At 50.9% G+C, this 25,050-nt stretch overlaps 2 protein-coding genes across 7 annotated transcripts; one reads left to right on the forward strand and one right to left on the reverse strand.

Annotated features, from left to right (window-relative positions):
• Positions 1 to 219: 219 nt before the first annotated feature.
• On the reverse strand, positions 220 to 19,547 carry LOC120958556 (intermembrane lipid transfer protein Vps13D). Of its 2 annotated transcripts, none has more exons than XM_040381441.2 (11): positions 18,843 to 19,547; positions 15,016 to 15,752; positions 12,498 to 14,944; positions 12,286 to 12,425; positions 11,523 to 11,621; positions 8,391 to 11,455; positions 7,879 to 8,308; positions 6,933 to 7,816; positions 6,702 to 6,869; positions 995 to 6,622; positions 220 to 910 (listed from the first exon to the last, which is right to left on the reverse strand). In XM_040381441.2, exons 1-11 carry the CDS (start codon positions 18,937 to 18,939, stop codon positions 842 to 844), a joined length of 13,764 nt encoding a protein of 4,587 aa, XP_040237375.2. In that variant the 5' UTR covers positions 18,940 to 19,547; the 3' UTR covers positions 220 to 841. The 2 variants fall into 2 exon arrangements, with proteins under 2 accessions (XP_040237375.2, XP_040237374.2); XM_040381440.2 differs by having other exon boundaries at positions 11,523 to 11,663.
• LOC120958558 (interferon-inducible double-stranded RNA-dependent protein kinase activator A homolog) lies at positions 17,687 to 24,226 on the forward strand. Of its 5 annotated transcripts, none has more exons than XM_040381445.2 (7): positions 17,687 to 18,522; positions 20,299 to 20,620; positions 20,703 to 20,826; positions 20,905 to 21,223; positions 21,431 to 21,574; positions 21,731 to 21,983; positions 22,050 to 24,226. In XM_040381445.2, exons 2-6 carry the CDS (start codon positions 20,302 to 20,304, stop codon positions 21,977 to 21,979), a joined length of 1,155 nt encoding a protein of 384 aa, XP_040237379.1. In that variant the 5' UTR covers positions 17,687 to 18,522; positions 20,299 to 20,301; the 3' UTR covers positions 21,980 to 21,983; positions 22,050 to 24,226. The 5 variants fall into 5 exon arrangements, with proteins under 5 accessions (XP_040237379.1, XP_040237381.1, XP_040237377.1 ...); XM_040381443.2 differs by lacking the exon at positions 17,687 to 18,522 and adding an exon at positions 19,795 to 20,109; XM_040381444.2 differs by lacking the exon at positions 17,687 to 18,522 and adding an exon at positions 19,795 to 20,041.
• Positions 24,227 to 25,050: the final 824 nt, after the last annotated feature.

Raw genomic sequence — 25,050 nt, forward strand, 5'->3', positions numbered from 1 at the left:
TTGTATGTAAAGTTTTATTGCGTTGTACATCGTTATTGTAATATAGTGTTTTAAGTACTTTTTATCCTGGTGTTCGGATTGTTTATTTACGTGTTAAAGAACATAAAACCGGCCTTAAGGATAGTCTGTTGAAAATTACCGAGGACGCGTCGAGCAGCTACACGAACAAACTAGCTTTATTTTCTCAATAGTTATGATTTCTTTTTTATTTTATACTCATCCATTTTTACACGCCCCACACCACGCCTGTGTGATGTGATGTCAGGTGAAGTGTTTTATTAACGAAAATAATTTATTTTCCTTCACACGTTCCGTACAACGCTCGTTTCCAGTGTAAAAAATAAAGCCCGAAACAGCCGGCGTTGGTAAAATTGCGTTTAATTATAATTTAATTAAAAAAAGGTAAACGAACCTACACACTTCTTATTGGGAATTATACACGCGCACAGCAAAAGTTCCACGGTTTCAGTTGGATGTATATGTGTTAACAGAAAAAGCAATCCCAACCCTAGTTGGAATTTTACACAGTCTAATTGGGAGCAAGAAAGAATATGGATGAAAATCCTACCTAGATAAATCTGCTTAGCAAAAACAAACACGTGCAACATAAATTCAACAAGTCTCTCCTCTTCAACGTTGATATAACACAGGGTTCGCGGTTTTGGTGCAAGATACTTGCAAACAACAGAACAGAAGGAGATGAAGATGAAGGCGAAGCAAGCAAAGAGTAGATTTGGTTGTGGTTTTGATTATGGATTGCTTTGGGAGCTCAAAGTAAAACAGCGGCCAGCAGCATACGAGTAGCCAGCGTTGTTGTGTGTTGTGCCCGATATGCGCGCCACTATTCGATCACAGTGTTGATGTTGAGGGTTTGTTCCCGCTCGTCGTAGATACACTTTGCAAAATTTACCTAGAATAGACAGGTGGGAAACAACGTTCATTAGATCAATGAATTCCGCCCTCGATTCTCGATGCAAACTGCAAATCCACTTACATGATAGCAAATCTTCTTCGCAATCTCCTCGTTCTGGCAGCGCACTCGTGGTCTTTTAACCATTTCCGGCGCACTCGGCGTGAGCGACGACTTTGACGGCAGCGACAGACAGAACTCGATGTACGTGACCGGTTTGCGGGTACCTCCGCCGCTGGAACGGCCCCCTGAGCCTTGGGAGGCCCCGGACGGCAGGTCGGCGGGCTGCACGGTGAGCGGCTGGCAGGAGATGATCTCACTCATCGGATAGTTAAACACGATCATCGTCGTTTCGTCGTTCTTCGAAAAGCCCCACACATTTTCCGCCGACACTAGCAGGCGCATCTTCGAGTCCTTCGTGTCTAGCAGGCACGGTTCGTACGCCATGAACTGTTCGGCAAAGTTGCGCTTGTTGATCAGGAACAGGTACTGCTGGCCCGTGCTCTGCAGGTACGAGTACGGTGGCAACAGACCGCCCGGGGCGCCCGTCACCGTGCGTGGCGGTCGCTTTCGCTCCGGTAGTATGCGGTTCGAGCCCTTGCTCTGTTCGCGTACAGCATTGGCCGTCTCGGAGGCCAGATCTAGCACACCGATCACAGGCTTGGTCACCGTACCGACCAGCCCCTTGCCGAGCCCGGTAATGAACCCGGACAGCCCATCACTGGCCGTACCCTGGTAGGTGTGCTTCACGATGCTGGTCACGCCGCCCAGCAACCCGAAGGTGAAGCCACGGAAACCGGCCACCAGATGGTCACCGGTCGTACCGCTCCCACTGCCGCCCGACACGTCCAGTATGCGTTGGCGCGTTTCCACGTGCTCGTCGTCAAACACGACCTTGCCCAGTCCGTCGGAAATGGTTTCCGTAAGCTTGGCGGTCGAGTTGGAAATGCCGTGCGTGACGTTCTTTACCAGCGACGAGATCGACCCTTCGAGCAGCAGGCCCGAGAAGCCCTCGGACAGATCGTTCGCAAAACCGAGCGGATTGCCGAGAAAGTCGACGCTGCCCAGTATCGAGGCGGCCTGCCATTTCAGCTCCTGCTTGTAGTGCGCCTTGATCGCGCTCACGTACGCATCCATCGTCTCGAAGTGGTACTTGTGCGCAAACTGCTCAAAGTTGATGACCGCATCCTCGAACTTGATGAAGGTAAACCCGAGATTGCGCTTGATCTCGGCAAACTCGGCCGTCAGCTTGCTGGCCGTCACGAAGCTGAGCCGAATCTGGGCCGGTATGATGCGCAGATCGCCAAAGTAGTAGCGCTTCACGTTGCTGTCCAGCACCTTGTACACAATCTTCTGCGCTTCATAGTCTGTCTCGTCCGGCAGGGTGGTCGGATCGACGGTAGGTTTGGCAAAGCCGAAGAATTTCACCATCCGCAGAAACAGCCGCTCCTCCAGGTAGACGGCCACCGGTCGGATGCTCACGATAAAGTGCTCGAATATGACCGCGTTCGTGTTGGGCGAGGGAAGCTGCTTCACGTTGAGCTGCAGCGAGGACCCACCTCCGCCGGATCCACCGCCGTGCTGGTCGGTGGCTCCAGCAGAACCACCGATCGTGTACAGCATGATCGGGCAGGACGTCTCGAACAGCTGATTGTCGATCTGCATGTCGCCGACGGAAAAGTCCAGCGAGTTCACTGCCGGCGTGCGAATGCACTCCATGTGAATGTTTTCCAGCGTCACGTAAGCCAACTCTTCGCACGGCTGGTTCGAGATGAGCGACAGCCCAATGCCCTTGCGCAGCTTCAGCTGCACGTGGTACTCCTGGATGTCCTTGCCGGACTGGTTGCTGCCATTACCGCCCGTGTCCGACGAAACGCTGCGCCCGCTATTGAATATGTGCGAAACGTGCTTCCAGCTCGAGTCGAGCGTCAGCTCACCGCGCCCGCCCGCCTTCACGTCCCGTATCTGGATGGATTTGATCGGACCGTCCATGCGGTACGAGACGGACAGGCAGCCGGACCCGGGTCGAAGCTTCTGCCGCTCGATCGCCTGCTCGTACGGCACGCCGCACTGGGTGAGCACCTTCGTGTCGGACACACACATCCCGAGCACCGCTTCCGAGCCGGCCCGCAGGCCAAAAAAGCCTCCCCGCGCCTGTACGCACATGTTAGAATGTTCGCACATCAGCCGCCCGTCCTCGGTAAAGTGCCAGGTTTGGGTTGAGCGGCGCTGCCTATTGGCCGGTCGCACTACCAGCGCGATGTATTGCATCGGCTGCGGTGGCTTTTCGAGATCCAGCACGTACCGGGGCTGCTTGCGGCCCGGTTCGCTCGGTGGCGATGTGCCTTCGTGCTCGAGCTGCTTCTCATTGTTCATGCGCCACAGCTGCGACCGATCGCCGGCCTGTTTGCGCACGAGCAGCACCCGCCCATCGACCACGCCGAGTACGAGCTGCTGCGAGCGCACCTCGAACCGGCCGTCCTCCTCCTCCTGCAGGCCCGTCTCGAACGTCTGGCTGAAGGCGATGTAGATGAAGTTTTCGTACATCAGCCGGAACGGTTCGAACCCGTCCAGCCGACAGTTGGAGTAGTCTCCGCCGGGCGCTTCCAGCTGCAGGTAGGGCGCTCCCGTCGGTTCGTCCAGCACGTACGCGATCGAGCACTGCGGGCGGACGACCGTCTTGAAGGTCGCCTTCATGTCGGCCTGCGCGAACGTGATCGGCACGTGCGAGTAGTTGTCCAGCCGGATCGGGGGCGGTAAGGCTTGCGCATCGCTAAAGATCATGAAGTACGTCGCGCCGTGCAGGATCGTTTCGAGGCGCAGGAAATGCATCGCTCCGTTCATGTTGCGGATGTTTATGTACAGGCTGAGCCCGGTACTGGTGATGGGTATGCCGCCCGACCAGAGACACTCCGGCACCTCGGGCAGCCGGACGCACAGTTCGTGCTCGCGCTCCAACCGCGGCCAGTGGAATGGAATGTGACAGCCGGGTACGGCCTCAATGCATGCCGCCGACGACGACGACGACGATGAGGTGGAGGATGAGCGAGCCACCATCGTGGGATCGTACACGGTCGTCGTGTCTACGAGACATTTCTGCAGCACCTGCAGCGTGTAGCTGCTTCGATTGTACAGCTGGTAGCGGGGCGAAAAGGTTACGATCGAGGTTTGCCCGTATTTGCCCCGCGCTCGCCGCACCTCGATACCGATGATGAACGTTTCCGACGGGCCGCGCAGCTGCCGGTGCTGGGTGCCCTGCTCCAGCTTGAACGGTTGGCACCAGTTCGGGCTGCCGCCGAACCGACGGCCCAGCCGCATCGTCACACTGCCCGAGCAGCCCGGATCGCTGAACGCAAACATGAACGGGGTGATCATGCGCGCCTCCTCGTTTTCGCTAAACTGCCCCGCACACTCCGTGTCGAGATCGTCCTGCCGGAACACTAGCGGCAGACCGGTCCGGTTCACCAGCCAGTACGGTGCGCCGATCGATATCTGCACGCCGCGTCCGCGCACCACCACGATCGTGGCGGACAGTTTCAGCATCCGGCCGCCCATATCAAACAGCCGCACGTCGAGCGTGGTCGAACCGTACGTTCCGGCCGGGATGGTGATCTGTCCCGCGTTCGGGTAGCTGTCCAGCGTCAGCGACAGTGCAATCGGCTGCTCAATGTCCACCTCGGTAATGCGGGCCGTGTCGGAGGAGGAAATGCGCCCCTGGCTGCCAGACGGCAGCCGGTACAGTAGTTCGCACGGCAACAGATTGTGGATGCGCATCGGTGGGAAAATCGTAATCACGTGCCCGGGCAGATGTATCACGTCCTTGCTCGGGTACGGCTCCTTGCGTATGGCCAGCAGCATTTTGCATGTTTTGTCGCGCGGGCCCCGACAGCTGCGCAGCTCCTGATAAATCTCGCCCGGCTCGATCGCGTCGGCCCACTGGATGCCACGGTCCGTAAACTGGAAGCCACCGTGCGCGAGCGACTTTGGAATGTCGAAGCGCTGCAGCAGCGTCCAACCTTCACTCGAACTGCTAGCCTGCGATCCAGGCACGGGGGAAGGGGCGGAAGACGTCAGCATGTTCATCGCGTCATCCAGGGCGGCTCCGAGCAGTGGCCGGAAGTACAGCACGGCGTGCACGTGCGTCAGCGGCACGTGCAGCAGCTCGTTCGAGTGCAGAATGGCCGTCTTGGTTTCGGGCCAGTGGCGTATGTTCAGATGGCCGAACAGGTGCTCCATCTTGACCAGCACCGGCAGGTCTAGCTTGTTGATGAGCTTCAATGCCGACCGGACGGTGATCAGCTTCTGGGCCGAACCTTCCATCGTCACGCCAAACACTATCCGGGCACGGGGCATTTGCGAGTAGTCGGCGACCGCAGCGCTGCACATGTCGGGCCGCGCATGCCGGAAGTAGGTTCCCACGCGATCCACCGACACGGGCCCGACCTCCTGCCAACCCTCCACCCGCACGGCTATCTGGTGCAGGTTCATCTTGTGGCTGTCGCGATGGCGCGCCTTATTGCGCGTACCGTACGAGAATGTAGCTACGCCGCCCGGCTCCACCAGCGTCCAGTTCGCTTCCGGCGGCACGTTCGGTAACGAACCGACGATACCGCCACGTCCACGCGTAGATGAGATAAGCTCGGAAGAAATCAACGTCGTGTACCATAACCGTACGCCCGTATCGTTTTTGATCGCGAACGGTATGAACGGAGCCCGCTGCCGGTAGCTGGCAATGGTGGACGAGTTGGTGATTGCATTGGCCCCGTTCGTTTTCCCATTCGCACCGTCCGAATCGACGTAATAATCCTGCATCCAGTTGTCCTTCACGAGCGCGAACAGTTCAATCAACGTGCTGGTAATGTTCAGCCGCAGCGTGTCGTTGCTTTCCACGCGCATGTTCAACCGATTGCCCCCCGTACCGATCGGCGACTCGGTATCGATCGCCAAACTGTAGCCCCATTTCGCTTCCAGCTTCCACGATTCAATCATCGGTTCCCAGCCGCTCAGGACTCGATTGTAGTAATCCACCGCGAACACGCCCGCCATGCGGCCTGCATTGTAGCCGGAGAACGTTGCCGCCAGAGCATCCACCGCAACCGCGACGGTTGGATCCGCGGACGAAGGTGCGTCCGGCAGGTGAGCGGCCGAACCGTGCACTGGTCCAAGCTCCTGCCGCAGATCGAGCTTGCTAAGCGAAAGCTCCACCAGCGGTACATCCGCATCACGGCAATCGTCGATGACGCAGATCGAAATGCAGGGCGATTTCATCTCGATGGCAATGATTTTGAGTGCACCGGCCGTGTTGTCACCCTTGCCCGCTCCCGCCCCACCCGTGCTGCCCGTGCTTCCAACGCTGCTGCTGTGCATAAGGCCACGTTCGTTGTGGCGACGGGGTTCTTTGTTTTGCGTTAACCACAGGGCCGCCTCGTCCAGCTGGTGGCTGCAACGCTCGAGAGCAAGCAAGCAGTCCTCCTTTCGAAATCCCAGGTGGATTAACTTTTCCACTGCCCTAGAGTTGGCCGCTGACGGTACGCTGCCACCGGCCGAGTCGATACTTCCGCCCTTCCAGTGACCTTCGCTTGTTCTACGCTCCTGCTGCTGTTTATGATCGCGCGCGTTTTTCGTCTGCTTCGGCAACGATTCCAGCATCTGCCGGAACATGCGCACATCGTGATAGGATAAGCGAATGCACAGCTGTTTCTGCATTTGAATCTAACGTTGGAAGAGCGTCAAAATGAGCGTAAAAAACACATTAATATAATTATATTGTTTGTTGTAGTTTTATGCTTACCTCTAGTACACCCTTCTTCACGTCCATGTTGATCGTGACTGGATCGATGATGGACAGGGCCGTACGTTCTTCGGCACCCAGTATGCACGAAAACACCTCCAGATTGTTCAGATTGATTGACAGCGTTTTGTTCACCTCGAACGGGCGGTACGACACAACCGTTGTACTCTGCCAATACAAGAATTAGCATAAAGAAACAATGTAACACAACGCCGCTAAAGCTACACTTACCTTCAGTATGACCGCATTCGTGTCGTGCTGGTCCGTTTTCTCCACAAACACCAGCTCTGAGTCCGTTATGTTAAGCTTCAGCTCCATACGATTGTCCTCGACCGGTGTCGGTACCCTCTGTACGGCGCTTCGCAGCCCGGCATCGATCGACCTGTCGGCCCATTGCAGCGTTCCACCCGTTCCACTGTCGAGCCCGTCCACCAGCAGCGGCTGCGGTGGTGGCGGGTCCTCCTGCTGCAGTATAAAGTCACGCGCATTCTCCAACCAATCCAGAATGGCCATCAGGCGCATATTGTTCAGCAGGATGGTAAATTTGGTCAAGTCCTTGCGCCGCCGGCTGTGTATTTCCGCCTGCACCAGCTCCGCGCCCGGTTCGCTCCGGATCGGCTGTAGAATGTTCGGGAACACGTTCAACACTTCGGTGCTGCCCGTGCGCGACAGTCCCGGGCCCGTTTTTACCGGACACTGGCGCTCCGAGGGCAGGAATCGTGTATCGATTAGCTGGATCTGTTGCGACACTAGATCAATGTCTTGCGCACCGTCGCTAAAGCAGTCGACCAGCAGCTTGGATTTGATAAAGTTTACGCAGGCGAGCGGTTCCATAGTGCCGCAGTAATCGTCGTCGATGGTTTGCACCAACCGTACGGACACGTCAAGCAGTTCGAGATTGATGGACAGATTCTTCCACACCTCCTCCGGCACATCCTGTGCATCGACTGCGTTTAGGCTGAGCGTGCTGTTCGGGATGGAGAAGGCGCGCAGATACAGTTCGTCGATCGGCTCGCCGAGATTGTGCGACAGGAAGCCCCGTATCAGCCGGTACTGCTGCAGATCGAGCAGGGCATCCAGCTTCGTCAGTTTTCCGTGCACCGTAATGTCTGGAACTGAAGAAATCGAAAAAAATAGTTACAATATGCACAACGCACCAAACAACCAAATAACTCACCGAAATGGCTGGTAAGCGAATCGAGATTCCTTTCCACCTCTAGCTTAAGGTGACACTTCTCTTTTAGTAAACTTGGTCCCTTCTTTACCAGCCTGTATCCCTTCATGTCGATCCCTCCGACGCCGGACGTGGATTGTGACGGGATTGTAATGAACCGTTCCTCCGGTTCCGCCTCCATGCGGGCGGCAAAGATGTCCGTGTGGAACAGGTTCACGTGCATCACGTCGAGCACTTCCCGGTCAAGAGCGCTCAGCCGGAACTCATTCGTTAGCGTAAACTCACCCAGATCGGCCACGATCACTTGATCGCTGTTGTAGCTCATCGGTAGCAAAATGATTGGTGCTCCCGCATTGATCGCCAATCCGAGCTGGGTCGGACGTTGATTGTGGTACGCACGAACGTCAGACGGTTTGATCTTCCGCATCATAGGCTACAAAAAAGGAGAGAAAGGGAATTAAAATCACAATTAGCACGAAAATCAAATCACAAAAATTCACAGAGCAATTGCTTACCGTTTGTAGATGGGAAAACTCCTTGAAGAACAGCTGTATCTCGGCGATAAACCGTTTCGTGTGCGTGTACCGTACCGACGACATCGTGATCGTTAGCTGTGCATCCTTCTGCAGACCCCTGACGGTGCCCTTGGCCGCATCACGCACGTACTTAAAGCTGAGCGCTTCGCTGCCGGTCGTCATGAACTTTTCCCTATACAGTGTGCCGTACGGCGTCAGGTCGCTCAGCGTTATCGACCCGAGGCTACCCTCGACCTGTTTCGCTTGGCCACGTTTCGAGATCGTGAGCTGCGCGTTCGACACGTTCGCTTTCGCTATTTCACTCGTCGGTTTTGCCAACACCAAGCTTAACGATCGTACCGATATCTCGAGCTTTGACTGTCCGGCAATGGTTTGCTGCTGTCCTGATTTCGATTGATTCGGCGTATCGGTGGTCTCACCAGCTGTACCCTTTTTTCGGTGGGCTCCATCCGACCGTCTTTCGGAGTATTGCGACGGTTCCGGCGACTTGTCCGAGCAAGATCCACCTTCCGCATCATCCGACAGCAGTCCGAAAAAGTCCAACAGCACGAACCAACTCTCCACCGACACGATCAGATCGAGACTGTTGAAATCGATCAGGCTGGACTGCTGCAGCGAACCGAACTGGGTGGCAAACGTGGGACAGGATGGATCCACCAGCACCGAACTGTAGATGACTAGATTTTCCTCCGGTTGCAGGCGCGATCCCGCCTGCGGTCGATGCACCGACGGCGAAGGTGGCGGTGTGTCCGGGCAGAGTGATTTGTTCGTCGCAAGAAAAGAAAATCCCATCCTATCCTCCAGGTTGGTGGGCAACGAGTTGGGCAACCCGTCCCCCATTCCCAGCAGCAACCCCACTGGGTTCGGACACGAGTGCGAAGCGAACGAGGATGCGTTCAGCCGGTCGTTTGAGTCGCGCTCGGCCGACGTCACAACCATGTAGCGGTTTTTCGCCGTATCCGACTGCAGCAGATCCTCCATCAGCAGGGAGCGGAGTGAAATTTTCACGTGCGTTTCGTACTGGTTGCGTTTGTCAAAGTCGACGCAAAAATCGCGGAATGATATCTGCACCAACGCTTCGCTACGGTTCCCGTTCAGCTGGATGATGAACGCCGGCAGCTCGAAGTGTACGCGAATGCTGATGGCAGCGGACACACCACTCCCTGCCGCCGTCCGTTGCTCCACGTCCAAGCTGGACTGATAGAACAGGCCCTGGCGCGCCTTCGATGGCATCGGGAAGCTGTGGAACGAAAGCGACTCTTCGGCGATTTCGGTCACCTTTTCCAGCGTCGTCGGTACTTCGCTTGGCGGACGGACGAGGTCCTTCGGTATCTTGAACAGATTGTCGATTGTCTCTAGCAGCTGCTCGTACTGCTGGCGCTTCAGCGACAGCCGGAGCGGCTTCACCACGCATCCCACTATCCGGAAGCCATCGCTTTCCTCGTCGCCGCAAATTGGATCGCTTCCCTGCTCGCGGCATATCTCCAAGCTGAAGATCGTATCGTGTATGATTGGGATGGCGTTCTCTTTGCACGAGTAAAACTCTTCCGCCCGGGGCAATCCGGCAAACCGGAACCCTTTCCGATTGGTCGTATCCAGCGAGTACAGATTTATGTTGCGGAAATCGATCTTATACCGATCCAGGCTGGATGCCGTGACACTGTGACGCCTGGCACCGCCCGGTTCTATCCCATCGCCGGCTATACTATCGATAAACTCCGTGGAATCTTCCTTTGCAAAGCGTATCCTGCTGCTAGCGGTGTTGTTGTTACCCTCGGTCGCGCCATCCGTCGGTTCGTAGATGCCGTCCAGATCGCTGAGATTGCAGTCGACCGATGTGCGATCGGCACCACTGAACAGATACCCTCCGCCCATCTCTTCCTGCCCACTGGGCGGGGGACTCGCGGAAAGGTTCACCACGATGCGCTCTTGGGAGGAGTTGGGCGACGCTCCGCCGGACGTTTGGTCCGTGTTGCTTACCGTGATGCGTCCCAGATGTGCAACCAGCACCTGCGGACTGCTGCTGCTCCGTGGAAGAATGAGCACGGGCGTGTCCAGTGTAATGTCCACCTTTAGTGTGTAGTCTGAGTTTAGCAGAACATCCTGCGTCCTGGACAGCGACACGGTACGCTGACGGCGCACCCGTCTCGGCGAGGCGTAGATGCTTTCCGGCCGGCTGCCGGTTAGATCGGAGCGCGACTGCACCAGCCCCAGTGCCATGTCGGTAGCTTTCTCGCGGATGGAGCGAGCCAAATTTTTAAGATAGTGCTTAAACTCCGTCGCGCACCAGCTGAGCTCCTGCATAAAGCGGGCACAGTGAATGAACCACACCGAGGCCATCTTCACCCGGATATCGATGCACGCGTGCAAATCCTTCGAAACGCAGAACGATAGCGCTTGCCTTTCCTCGTGCATCCCATCCACCGTCGTCGTACCGTGATGGTGGTCGGCCCGTTTTGGCCCCAACCCGGTACCGTACACTTCCTGCGCCAGCGATGCCATCAGATCCGGTCCAGCCGAATCGGCGGCATCGAAGCGGGCGGACGGTACGGACGCTGCCGTGTCCGTCAGCGGATCTTTGCCGACGGAAAGTATACGCTGATGGTTTACACCTTCTGGCGTTAGGTCCAGCACTTGCAGGCCGCCGAGCGATCCCTCGACGGTGATGTCGCTGCCCAGGGTGGCATGAATTTTTGCCTCCGACATCGTAAACGTGCCCACCTTTCGTCCGACAAGATAGTTGTCCCTTATCAGTGCCCGCAGCACAAGCACGTTCAGGCGATGAAAATCGAACGTTATTTCTAGCCGCACCGGAGCGGGCGTAGTATCGGTGGATGACGAAACGGACGGTCGGCGAGCTGTGCTGGATGGTGTCATTTGTGATGGTTGAGTAGATGCCGGTTTTGCATGTGCTTTATCTGTATCGTCTCCGTAAGCTCCGTCACCGTTCCACATTCCTCTGGACTGGTCAGGTGGCGCAGGAACCGGTACCGGAATGACACGCTTGATAAAGCCCAACAGCTCTACGATCGTTTCTTGGTTAGCTGAAAAAAAGAAAGAATTTCATTAACTTTGCTTCTTCCATCGCAACATGCGCACATCAACCCTTACCAATAATGTCCAAGTTGTTGAACTGTATGTTTGCCACCTGCAGCTTGTCTTCCGGCCGTTCCGCAGTCACGAACACAATCTCCACCGTGATGAGCGCATCTAGATCACCCATCGTGGCAGCATTCCATGTGGGAGAAGTGGCTGTTTTACAACGTTCACACATACACGCACACACATACGCACACAGGCACGCAAACGCATCGTTCAAGGGCAGGGGATGTGGGTTGGGGGTTGGGTTTCGTATTTTGTTTTGTTTTTTTTTTTTGGGTGAGCGCCAAACAAAACAAACCGATAGAAAATAAACAAAATCGTAACAAAAACCGATAACAAACCAGCCGGCGGCCACAGCGACCAAACAGCAACACACGAAAATGGATTTTTTTTTGTTTTTGCATCCGGGGTTGGTCCAATAATGAGAAACACATGAGAAGAAAAGAAAAGAAAACGAACGAGAAAAGAAAAGTAATGTAAGTGATGCGTGCATGCATTAAATTGAGGAAGCGAAATCGATGTGGAACTTCAACACGGTCTAATTTTAGACATTCTAAAACGATCTAATGTAACCTGCCTTAAGCATATCCCGTGAGCAGGTGTCAACGACCACACGGGAAGGATATGATACGGGCAACAAATGAAAATGCTACAAATTATTTACAATTGCAATTGTGTGGAAGCAAACTGAATGAAAATAAGTACTCAATCAATAATAATGGCGCTGTAAGATTGAAAGGCAACAAAAAATGCATCCAATCACTCGCTTTACCTCTTTGCAAGTTGCTCAACGCCTTCGAAATCGTCAACGGACTGGTAGGACGTCGATACTCCATGTTTGGATCTGGTGACGCCGGAGAGCAGGGGGAGCATGGTTCACTCTGTCGAAGACTGCCGGATAAGCTGTCCATGCTGGAAAATAATTAACACCCCATTAAACTATTGCTACTCCATTAGAGGGTTCCATTACACCAGAAAACTTACCCCACGTGTCGGTGGCTTGCAATTAGCAACTCAAAATCCTGCCCAAACGATTGCATCGCGTCGACCAGCAGTAGCCCGTGCACGGACAGTGTCAGGCTAATATCTTCCGGCCGTTGGCTGTAGCCAGCCTTTACACCCGACACCTGCAGCTCGGCCACACTGCGACCGCGCGATTGTACCTCCAACGACATCTGGTCGATCGTAAACTGAAACACAACAATATTCGTGCCGCATTCTTTGCCCAGCGCGCTCGAGGAAGAGCTCGCACGGCTCGCATCCTCCTCGCAAGCCGCTCCCGGTGCAATCGTACTGGCTTCGTTCTGGGGTTGTTTCGAGTTTGCCGTGCCTTCCACACCACGGTCTACCTCATCCGGAGGGCACGGTTGGGGCGGCGAAGTTGCCTGCTGGTTCCAGCTCTGATTGGCCGCTTGTCCGGCTTTACTCAGCTTGTTCGCCAGCGTCAAAATCGACGACACCTTGTACTCGTTAATGTGCGCGTTCAGCTTCGGCAGCGTGCCGGACAGCGTTAAGCTCGGGTACTGTGGATCGCTCGTGTAGACCACGCGTCGCTCCACCTGCAGCACGATGCTAAACCGATCGAGCACGTGCAGATTGGAGGTGCTCTTCAGGCTGGCCGCTGTCCAGCGTTCTTTGGCATGGCACACCAGCACCTGCAAGTCGGTCAGCTGCAGGTGGTACCGATCGTACAGCCGCTGATACAGCTGATACTCATCCAGCGCGTCACTGATCGCGGCCGCCGTTACCATGCCGCCCGTTGTCGCGCGATCGCTGGTCAGTTCCGGTGCTTCGGAAAATGCACTCACCAGCGTGGGTGAGTTCGTGGTGCTAGCTTCCGAACCGGGCGGCGTTGAGCACGGTGTCATAAATGCGTCCTCTTCGTCATTTTCCGTCTGCAGATCGGGCGAGATATCACGCTGGGCACCGAAAAACCCACCCGCAGTTGCCTTCGAGGCACCCGGGGCTCTGCCGGACGCTGTTGCACTACCTACCGCCACATCCGCACTGCTGGCCGTGAACCCATTCTCACCGTTGGTTAGCTGCAGCCGACCGAAATCCACCACCACGATGGTGCTGTTGATGCGGTCGCTAAAATTATCTACAAAAATGATCTGCGGCGCCGATATGTCAAACTCCAGCGTCCACGTTTTCCGCTCGCTCAGGTGACCCTCGATTATGTAGTTCCAGTTCTTCATTAGCTCCTGCTTGGTTTTGTTCTTCATGTCCTCCAGCCGCCGGCGGGCATCGTACTGTTGGTGCGGTTTGGCCAGGAAATCCACCAACCACCGCACAGCGTCCATATTGTACACGATGTCGAGCGATTCCGACTTCACCATTAACCGATAGTCGGTATCGTACGAAAGCGGTTTCCGTTCGTACTGTAGTTGGAATATTGGCTCGGCCGGGCTGCCGTCCGCTGGGAGCGAGGTCGTACTGAGCCGTCCGGACGATCTTCCACTGAGCGGTGTCGACGAGCCGAGCGATGAGGATCCTTTCACGTTGAGTTCATCTTTTTGCTGCGGTTTCACCAGATCGGGAAACTGCGAATTGGGCGTCAGCCGATCTTTGATCAGTATCGAACCGAGCGATAGGCCTACGTAATGTGAACCGCTACGCGGTCTCGACTCCACGTCCATCTTCAGGTCCTGGAACAGAAACTGCAGCTTGGGAGCCATCTCGACCGAGCTGCAAAAGTCGAGCGTACCGCGCTTCAGGATGAAATTAAACTTCCCAAACACGGCATCACGCTTTAGCAGCGAGTTCGACTCAACGGAGCCGGCTAGAGCGTCCAAAATTTCGTCCTCGAAGCTACTGACCGGGTTTAGCTCCGCGTCCTGCTGGCCCCAATACGACGAGGAACCATCCGCGTTTGGCATCAGTGCCAACTGTTGCTCATCTGCCGTACCGGCCATCATTACTGCATCGTCCTCGCCCGTACCGGGCGGTGTCCTTTGCTGTTGTTCAGAACCCTCCGCGTTTGTGCTGTTGTTATTGTTCTTGCTGTACCACCACTGGGGGAAGTAGTGCACGAGCAGCGATTTGCCCGCCGTGGCCGTCGTCGGCGAGCTGACGGTCGTTTTCTCCAGCTTTGGCATTTGCATCATGCAGACGTCCCGCAGCAACCGCAACTCGTCGAATGTACGGTCCCGCTCGATCCGATCCTTAAACTGTTTGTTAGCACTCGTCAGCACTTCGTTCGGGTTGGCCACGAGCCGCATGTAGATGCGAATGTACTGCATGTTTTCCTTCGCTATTACGTACGGATCCGTGCCAAGATGCCGGCAGAGCCCGTGACAGCGAACGGCGTAACGCCACCAGTCGCGCGCACACTCGCCCACCGATGCCGTTGGGCGCTGCAATTTAAACCTACGGTAGCGTGCTATGTCGTCCAGCCCGCGGACACACTGCATCATTTGATTGTATTGTATCTGCAAAAAGGGCGAGGGCAAATATGTTAATTGTGCAATGAAAATGTCCACCCACCAAACCAGTTACTTACATCACTAAGAGCTATTCTTATTTCGTCCCAAATTAGATCACAAACCAACCGCGGTCGGCTGCGCGTTCTGAGCGGGGTTTCACTACGATCCCGCCTTAGCTGTGCCCGCACACTGATCGGGCTGATCATGTGCACCGGCTCGTGCTGCGCCCGCGGGTCCCAGTACATGGAAAAGTTGGTCAGCTCGACCAGCTTGAAGGTGAGGTGCTGTGTGCTCCAGTTCGCCGTCTTGCCCGGCGTCCAGCTGGCGTCGCAGCTTTGCGCCGACAGCGAGTCGATCTTGATGCCACAGGCAAAGTGCTGGTGCGGGATCGTTAGCCCATCCTCGTACCGCACATGGATACCGTTTACCGTTAGCTGCAGGTTTTCTATAATGTTCGTCACCAGCGTAGTGCCGTAGTTGAGCCATCCGGAGTAGGACGACGCGTAGTAGCTGCCCTCGGTGACGGGCGTTTCGCGCTGGGCGCGCCATTTCGCTTCCAATCGATCGAGGGACGCTACCTTTAGATCGAGCTCGGTTTGCTGTTCCACCTCCGCGTTCCAGTCCTGCTCGAGATCGATCGGGCCACAGGTGACCTGCACATTGTCAATGTACAGACACCAGGAAGCGGTACGGAACGCACGCACCGGTACGGTTAGCTTCACCTTGCCGATCGTACCGCTCACGATCTGCAACGGTAGGCCAAAGTGTCGCAGGGCATCTTTGCGCAATGGGAGATTTTCCAACTCCACCTGGCCTGTAAACAAAAACAAAAGATTCGAATTTTAGTAAACATTGAAATAAAAAGAGGAACAAGCAGAATGGAAATGTATAAAGCAACCCTAGGAGGTACCTAGAAGTCGTTGCATTTTTTATCTCTTCCAGAAGTTATCAAATCAAGGGGAGGAGTAAGAATAACTGCAAAACGCAAAGACCAAATGTGTATCTAACAAAAAACGGTCTTTTTACCTATTTTGTGCGTCATAAACATGACCTGGAGGCAAGAGATAAGGAATTCCTCTTAACTATCGGGGAAGAATGTGTGGAAGCATTGTAGGCTACGAATTTGTGACATTGAAGATTTGCTCCTATTATTCATTACATCAAATAAATGGCTATTCGGGTTCCATGAGAAGCAATGAGGCGGGTTTAACGGGTCATTGACATTGGAAAGCTAACCAAGTTTTGGTTTTAGTATGTTCAGTAGATTCGATTGGGCATTAATGTGGTTACGACTTGTGGGTAAGGGAATAAGGGAGCTTCATATGAGTTAGATAGATCTAATTGTTCCCTAAATTCAATAAATAATCAGTGTTTCTGACCTATGGTATGTTCAAACTAAATTAAATATCAAGACGCCCTTGGCTCGGTAAACAGAGGAAAATTGAAGAAATTAATAATTCCTGCGGGTTAGTTTTCCAACAGATATCTTTTATTTTCTTGAGTTTGCTAGCGATTCATTTCGGTTACTAAATCAAGAAGATCATTATATGAAGTGAACTCGTAGATATTTGAAAAAATCCGCAATAAAAGTTGATGAAACCATTCATTAAGCTCTTTGAGAACACAATGACAATATTGACCCAACTAAAGCAGTATTTGAAGAACTTGCCAATATATTCTACGCTGATTAGTTGGTTTATTGGCTAAAGCCCTCACAATGAATTCACGAAAAGCTAAGCAGAAATCAGGACGATGTATGAGCAAAAATGTCGGTCAATTTCATTGTTCATTGATATCAAAATTAAACTTCTCTTCTATTTGGCGTAAGGTCCTACGAGAACATGCCGAGGCCTAATACAGGCTTTCGAGACTTAATTCAGCCGGATAAGATAGTCAAAAGTCCTTGCTACGGGGAGGACGGGTCCATGTGAGGCTTGAACCCATGACCCCATAGCGGACATGATATTGAGTCGTTCGAGTTGACGACTACACCACGAAACCGCCACACAATATCAACATTAAATCTAAATTTAATAATTCAACGAAGCGAACATTTTTCAAACAGTGTCTCATTTTATCGATCTAGTATAATCGTCACATGCAATGAATTTCTGTGAAGTCAAAATCGTTGTACTATCTTTGAACTAAAGTAAATCCCGATAAAATGGTCTTGCGGGACACATTTGACCCCATGAGGCGTAATCGGCATCAAGAACATTCACGCTCAACAGGTGTGAGATACAAAACGGAAACATGTAAAGCAATTTGTTGCATATCTGCTAATATGAGGAGCATTTTTAACCCATGTTTGAATAATCATTTTCTTCTTCTTTTTGGCTCAACAACCGTTGTCGGTCAAGGCCTGCCTCTGTACCACTTATGGGGTTGGCTTTCAATGACTTTTGGATTACCTCCCCATAGCAGGATAGTCAGTCCTACGTATGGCGGCGCGGTCTATTTGGGGCTTGAACCCATGACGGACATGTTGTTAAGTCGTACGAGTTGACGACTGTACCATGAAACCGGGAATTGAATAATAATAATAGAAAATAGATTTATAGGATATAAATGAATCGAAAAAGCTAGTTCAGCAGAATATGTGAGATAGGTGAAGACGAGATAATGATTTTAGATAAATAAACTTGCAACTTAAGTAGACTTTCTAAAATTCAATCTTCTTTTTAACAACTCTTTCTATTCCTTTTCCAATTCAAAGCAAAACCAAATAGCAAAACCTGAGTCATCAGACGGGGCGTGACTAATTACAGGTCGTCGCAACATATGGATGTAGCGTTGGGCATTAGGCGGCGGCAAGAAGGAAATTCACCATACCCAACCCCTATTAAACAAACAACCAAACTAGATCCCAAAATAATATAAATTGATAACGGCATGTGATAAGTACGAGATAAAAAAATGATTTACAAACCACACGTCATGGAATGAAATTCGTTTAACATATTGTATCTTATCAGCCAAAACTGTTCGCATCAAAGCATACGGATGAGTACAGGGAAACAGAATGGCATAAGTTGTACAGAAAATGCTGTCATTAGAATGGAATTCCTAAACGACCTGAACGAACCACCGTTACAAGCAACAGGTAGCGCGTTCCGCCGAGGGTCTAAATTGTTTGTTGAAACCCAGTCCAACTCTACCAACGGCATACAATCAAAACATTGACCACACAGAAGCAAAAGGGGCCGCATATTGACGGAGGTGGTCTTCTCTCTCATTATTCAGCGGACTATGGTCAGCAACAATTACGCGGAGCCGCCGCTGGTTTTTATGGAGGAAGGTTGTTACATAACCCTGACCATCGCAAGCAAGCAGTCCTCACCATCAATGGGGGTGGTTTGTGTGGCTCATCAACGGCAACGGAGTGGTTGCAGTATGTGTTTCTCCATTTCGGTGGCCGTTTTCATTTTCCTCCGTTGAAAGGCGTCTGACGATGGTGTGGTGCCGTGTGGACGACGTTGTTCGTAGTAGCGATTTCCTTTACTCCGCACACATCACAGTGGAACATTAACTCTACCGGAACATTACAACAAACATCGGTACACGTGAAGGAAAAGGAAATTGCGGTGCGTAAGCGATAGTAAGGCAACAACAAAAAAAGGCCTACTATCAGTTTGGACCGTCTGTTGGGATTGAATTTGAGACGTGAAGAAAAACACTACCACAACAGCCGTTGGTGCTGTCAAGCGTGTAGCAACGACACTTGGCAACCTTTGCCCTGGGCCCACACTCACAAAAGACCGTTCGCGAGCCAGACGTCGTAGTAGACAACGGCGTAGAAATCGAAACTGATGGCATCATCATCGCCAAGGTGGATGATGCAGTCGGGGGATGTTGTTGCCGTTGGATTGGTTGGGCCCGCGGAACAAAACCCACTTGAACTTACCCGACAGCAATGCAATGGTCAGCTGGGCTGTGTTGAGATTTTCCACATATTTCCCGAGGTAGTTGTTTAACACCCAGGCAATTAGTTCCCGCAGCATGCTGGCCCGTTGCTTGCGGGCATTGGTGCTGCACCGCCAACTACTACGCCGAAAAGCAACACTGCTGGCGCGCCAATTCGCACACACACGGGTGCGCACACACACTCCTGCTTGCCCTTAGGGTATAGGGAAAACCCTTCTTCCTCGACCACACACACACACGCGCGTGCACGATTTTGGCACACTCTGCACTCACGGCACCACGAAACGTTTCACGCAGCTTCTTGGGCGACAATTTTTGTTTTTACCTGTTTCAATTCCAGCTTTCGCTAAGCTTCCGCGGTTTTTTATTTTTGCTTTTCGCACACTCTGCCGTAACTTATATAATCTGCACTGTTTTCTTGGTGGATGCTATTCCGAAAAGGGCAACCATTTGAGCACTGCGTTGCGTTGATTGCTACCCTCTCGCGCCCACACACACACACGCACGACTGCACCTTTACACGATCTGCATCTTTTCAGCACTGTGGGGTTTTGGAAAACGCGGCCGCGAATGTGGAAAAGCGTTCGAGCGTAGCGCCAGTTGCCGTTTTATTCTTTCCTCCTACGCGGACCGAATCACACACCACAATGACAACTGCGACGCACTGCGCTGCTGACAGCTGTCAGCTGTTTGTTTGGAAGTGTGTGCGTGTATGTGTGTGGGCAAGTGTGCGCCACTGCCCAAGCTGTACACAGTGAGGTGGGGCTTTTGGAACAAGGTTGTTGTATATTGTATCGAAAGTACATTTTCATAGCCCAATGCTGGATCTATTCCTTCTGGGTTGGAGCAAAGCGTAGGGGTTATAAAATTGTATTTGCTTATTTTGCAATACTTATGTTTTTATGTGCAATATTGGGCTAGAAAAGTAGTTTATAGCGTTTCATCTATTCATAAAGTGTAGCAAAACTCCAACAGACCGCAGCCTCATCTGTGCAATTGACATTTCTCGACAAGAAGTTACACAAATCGTCCCCCCACTAGGCACCACCACAACAGCTGCCTGTCAAAAGCGTAAAACCCGGAAAATATTCGGCTTCGATTTTTCGCCACATATTGGAAGGAAGAAAAAGTACATTTTCTTAATTAAAACCATCTTCGAATCCTCCTATTGCTATCAAAGTGAGTGCGGCCGGTCGTATAGTTTAGTGAAATAGTCGTATCTGGCTAGAATCTTCACCCGTGGTAAGGTTTGTCCCGTGCGTTTCTTGTCCACTGTTTGCCCGTGGAGACGACCCGGCAGGTGGCGGTGTGCAAAGGTGTCATAAACGCACATTTTTGCCATTTATGATATGCCCATAAAAGAATGGATATTTTGTGTGGATGAAGTGTTGGTCGTTGCACGCAAACTTTAGTGCTGGTTCTCTTCCTTTTCGCAGCCAATGGAGGAGCACAATATGCATTTGGGCCAACCGATGCCGATGGCCATGTCGGACGACCCACCAACCGGGAACCCCAATCCGCACCAGGGGAAGAAGGCCTCGCGGGGTAAAAAGGCACCGAAAGTGGTGGAGAGCTCCCAGCCGATCGAGGAAGCGCTCAAGTCGGAACTGACGACGAACAACATGAAGACGCCGATCTCGGTGCTGCAGGAGCTGCTCAGCCGTCGTGGCATCACACCGCAGTACGATCTGATACAGGTGGAAGGAGCAGTGCACGAACCGACGTTCCGGTATCGTGTTTCGTACCAGGATAAGGATGGTAATGACTCAAGCATCGAGCATCAAACGGCATTTTATTCATTTTAATCCTAAATCTCTTTCCCACTTCTTTCCATTTGCAGCAATGGGTACGGGCAAATCGAAAAAGGAAGCGAAACATGCCGCCGCAAAAGCGTTGATAGACAAGCTAACGGGATCGATATTTCTCGACCATCCCGCCGTATACATGAACGTCCACAAGCCAGAGTAAGGCGCGATCAAATTGATCACCGACTCGTCTCCACCGTCACGGGTTCCTAACAGCACTCAATTTCACTCTTGCAGAGTCGTAAATGTGCACACCAACAATAACGTCAACGGAGAGGAGGAACCGACCGGCAATCCGATCGGCTGGCTGCAGGAAATGTGTATGGCCCGCCGACTGCCACCGCCAACGTACGAGACGGAAACGGAGGAAGGATTACCCCACGAGCGCCAGTTCACTATCGCCTGTGTGGTACTGAACTACCGTGAGGTTGGGGAAGGCAAAAGTAAAAAGATCGCCAAACGGCAAGCAGCACAGCGGATGTGGCAGCGGCTGCAGGACCAACCGCTCGAACCGAGCCAAATAATGCAGCTGCTGGACGAGGAAGGCAATGAGGAGGTAAGCATTAGCCCGGAACTGTTACGTTTCGATAGCTCCGGCGCGAATGGGGCGGGTTGTGGTTGTTTTGAGTGTGGTGCAGGTACCCTTTACGCTCACACTAGAATACGGCATAAAACCGCTCAGGGGCGCGCGCGCCTAATCTATACTCTAACCTCCCCATTGATACTGTATCCACGGGTGTTGGTGTTTTGTTCTGTATTCTAGCTACGCCAGACTGGCTATGCCGGCCGCTATGCTGGCCTAAAGGATGTTTGCATACCAACACTCACGACCAGCCAGAGCCATAAGGTGTCCCAGTTCCACAAGGCGCTCAAGTCCCGTGCGGGCAAAACTTTGCAGCAGCTGCAGGTGTGAACGTTTTCCCCCTTTCTTACTAATCTAACACAACTCCCATCTCGACCGACCTGAATCCCGTTAATCGATGCAACAAACATCGAGCAAATACCAAGAAGCAATCGTTAACATAAAATCTTTTTCTTTCTTTCTCGGTAAACGCGGGATTAGAACTTAAGCCTTTGCGATAGAAGCATCGACTTCATACGCTTACTGGCCGACATAGCGAAGGAGCAACGGTTTGAGGTCACGTACGTGGATATCGAAGAAAAGGCAGGCAACGGTAAATTCCAGTGTCTGGTGCAACTATCCACCATGCCCGTTGCCGTGTGCCATGGTAGTGGCAATTCAATTCAGGAGGCACAATCGTACGCGGCGCGGAATTCGCTCGAGTATCTCAAAATAATGACCAAACCTTAAGCGGGTAAGCAGTTAACGGACCAGAAAACGGACAACATGACGCCTAAAATACTCTTTCTTTCATTTTTAGGTTCAATAGTAATTGCGAGTACCGCGTTTACTAGTCCTTGCCGGATTCGGAGTGCGCTACACACTGGCCTAGACACTGGCTAGGGTGCAAGCGCGCGCGCGCGTTTTCGGTTTCCGTTTTAAGGCGTACAACTCGCCCGAATCGTGAACCAGCGCCACAAGAGTCAGGCGCGCGCGCGCGCGCAGAGGAGGACATTTTGCTGTGTTCACAAGCACCGTTGTGAATGCAGGCTATTGGTTTGATTTGTGACACACACATTTTTCTTCATCATCTTTGAGGATTTGTTTTTTTGTTTTTTTGCTTTCTACTTTAAGTATCAATTTTTCGTAGGCATTTCTTTTCCTTTCTTTTTTAATATTTAATACCTCGCTGCTATTATGGTAAAATCGTCTGTAATTTACGTTGAATTGATAGCTTTTTTTTTATTTTCTTAGCTGTTTTAACTTTTTTTGTATAAAACTTTTATTATATCGTATTTCAACAACGCTGCAAGCACGGCGGCTGATGTTTATTGTATATTTTATCTCATTTTTGTATTCTTTTTATAAAATATTTGAACTTTACTATTCTTTTCATGAATAATGATAAACAATTTTGAACACAATTCGTAGAGATATTTAAACATGGTATCGAATAATTTGTCTTTTGCTTCTGAATGATGGCTATCATTGGACTGGTCCTTCTAGAATTGATCGATAAAAAGAGCAATGGGATGCCCCTTACAAAACCGCTGCTATTAATCTAACAAATTAACGTTAATAGGTTTCCTGAAGAGTGTAGGAAAATCTTTTCAAATGAATTATGTGACACTCTTTGCTCTTTCCATTGTCTTTGCCCCACTTTATTTAATTCCATAATCCCTTCAACACACCACCAAATACGGTTGCGCAGTGCTTTATCAAGCTCAATCCCGAACAGACGTATAGGTTTTGAGGAAACAGTAACTCCGCGTTTTGATTCTATGAATAGAATAAGAAATTGAAAAATTGAAATGTTTGAACTTACAGTTTATTGAAAACCAACCAAAAACAAAAAAACACAAGCGCTCGCAAAAAGACAAAAAAGAAAAAAGGATACGTCAAAAATGAGGAAGCAAAAATGTGTGTTATTCTGCTGGTCCACAGATATGGCCATGAAAGTAAAATACGGCTCCTGGCTCGGTGATACCACAATCCTCCGCACCATCGTTTTCACGCACCACGGATTGGCCAGCGGGATGGGTATTGCATCCACTCAAACAGCGGTCCGTTGTGGCCGGGTGGGGGGAAAACGGGAAACACCCATAATCTATCGTAATACAAGCTATACTTTGCATGGAACTAGTGGATTTTGTTTTCCCAACAAGAAATGTAAGCAAACAACAGTGAGGAAAGTGTTATTGTGATGCTAATTACTAAAGCCCAACCATAAACAAAACAAATCTCACCCTTCAGTGGCAGATTTTTAGATGCCAATATGTGCATGTGTGCGTGTGTATGTAGTTCGTAATCAGAATGCATTTTTTGTTACCTTATTTCACTTGCTTTAATAAGTATTCTCATAAGGAGACGTTACTACAATCAGGCAAAGATCTTCATACAATCAGGCATCATTGCTCTATAAACTCCTTACCAATGGTTGTTTCTTGCATAGTGTTATCTTACTCATTGATAATTGCAGAGTTTTGACCGATAAACCATTCTATTTATCGATCGCCAAAATACCAAAATAGGTTTGCGGTTTAACATCAAACTCCTTGTCAATTTCAACGTTTATTTTCATTAATTTAATATATTTATCCTCTGCAACACACATTTACATGTACACACATGCATCTAATACGTTGCTACTGGGCAATCAGCGAATTTGGCAAACAGAACAATGCATGTAATTCTTTACACGAAGAAAGTATGGTTCATATGGAACTACTTCTCCGGTCTCTACTATTATTACCACTACCAATCTGCATCACGCTAATCAATTTATATGTTATAAATCAGTGAAAGATTAAGGGAAAGAGAGAGAGAGTGAGGAAGAGAGAAATAGAGTTACTACAGCAAAGGAAAAATAAGTGAGTGTACTTCATCATTCTAGTGAGCAGCGTCCCATGCTTGTAGGAAAATGGGCATTAATTTAATGCAAAGTATAGAGGTTGTATGATTGATTGGATGAAAATAAACTTATACCTATGGGAAATAGTTGTTGCTGCAGCATTTGAGAAAGAAACGAACGTTAACTTTCTTTTTTGGAATGAAAAAATGCTTGTTTTTGAATGATTTTTGAATGTTTGGATTTTTTCGAGATAACCCTGTAATCAGTGGCGCCATCTATTGAGGAGTAGCGACACCGTACATCGAAATTGCATAGTACGGCCGTTGTTTTCCGTTTATCCACATGCAAATCATTTTAAAGTTGTATGATGAATTGCATTCACTACAAACATGTAGAAATATGCGCAATAGAGAACAAAAAGTGTTAAAATAGGATCGAAAATGCAAAACTATGCTTGACAAACATTTCCACAAATTGCAAAATTGTTTTGACATTTGGGACCACGTGACAGCCGCAGCAGTTGTATGCAGTGTGGCCAGATTATTTTGGCGGTTTTCGGTAGGCGCAACAATATTTTATCGGTAGTTTTCGGTAGGTTAAAACTCGAAACTTAACTCGAGTTAAAAGAAGTGAAAGCGAAAGAAGTGTTAAGTCGGATGGGGGAGGGGGGGGGGGGTGCTAATGCGCAAAATGAAAGTTCCATTTCAAAAGAATATGCATCCTTTAGGCCCGTGTCTGTGCTCCATCGGATGCGATTTTATTGGAAGGCCTGTCAAAATTTTATATGGGATTTGACAGATAACGTCGGACGTGCGATTTCGTCGGACGCCGCATCTGATTTTATCTGTCAAACTAAATGTGTGGTGTTTTGTAGGAACAATCTCAAATTAATTTTTTCATAATCGTTATATTATTCAAATCATCCAATTAATCGCAATATTATACGAAAAAGCGTTTGACAGCACGTGCG

Source organism: Anopheles coluzzii, chromosome 3, assembly GCF_943734685.1.
Source record: "Anopheles coluzzii chromosome 3, AcolN3, whole genome shotgun sequence".
Lineage (NCBI taxonomy): Eukaryota > Metazoa > Arthropoda > Insecta > Diptera > Culicidae > Anopheles > Anopheles coluzzii.

What these genes read in the sequence shown, in the direction of transcription:
- LOC120958558 (XM_040381445.2), top strand. Translation starts at nt 20,302, where the DNA reads ATGGAGGAGCACAATATGCATTTGGGCCAACCGATGCCGATGGCCATG. An exon ending in TTCGTACCAGGATAAGGATG is followed by an intron (nt 20,621 to 20,702) that starts GTAATGACTCAA and finishes TTCCATTTGCAG; the next exon opens with CAATGGGTACGGGCAAATCG. An exon ending in ATGAACGTCCACAAGCCAGA is followed by an intron (nt 20,827 to 20,904) that starts GTAAGGCGCGAT and finishes TCACTCTTGCAG; the next exon opens with AGTCGTAAATGTGCACACCA.
- LOC120958556 (XM_040381440.2), bottom strand. Translation starts at nt 18,939, where the DNA reads ATGCTGCGGGAACTAATTGCCTGGGTGTTAAACAACTACCTCGGGAAA. An exon ending in TAAGAATAGCTCTTAGTGAT is followed by an intron (nt 14,945 to 15,015) that starts GTAAGTAACTGG and finishes CCCTTTTTGCAG; the next exon opens with ATACAATACAATCAAATGAT. An exon ending in CGAATGCGGTCATACTGAAG is followed by an intron (nt 6,870 to 6,932) that starts GTAAGTGTAGCT and finishes TTGTATTGGCAG; the next exon opens with AGTACAACGGTTGTGTCGTA.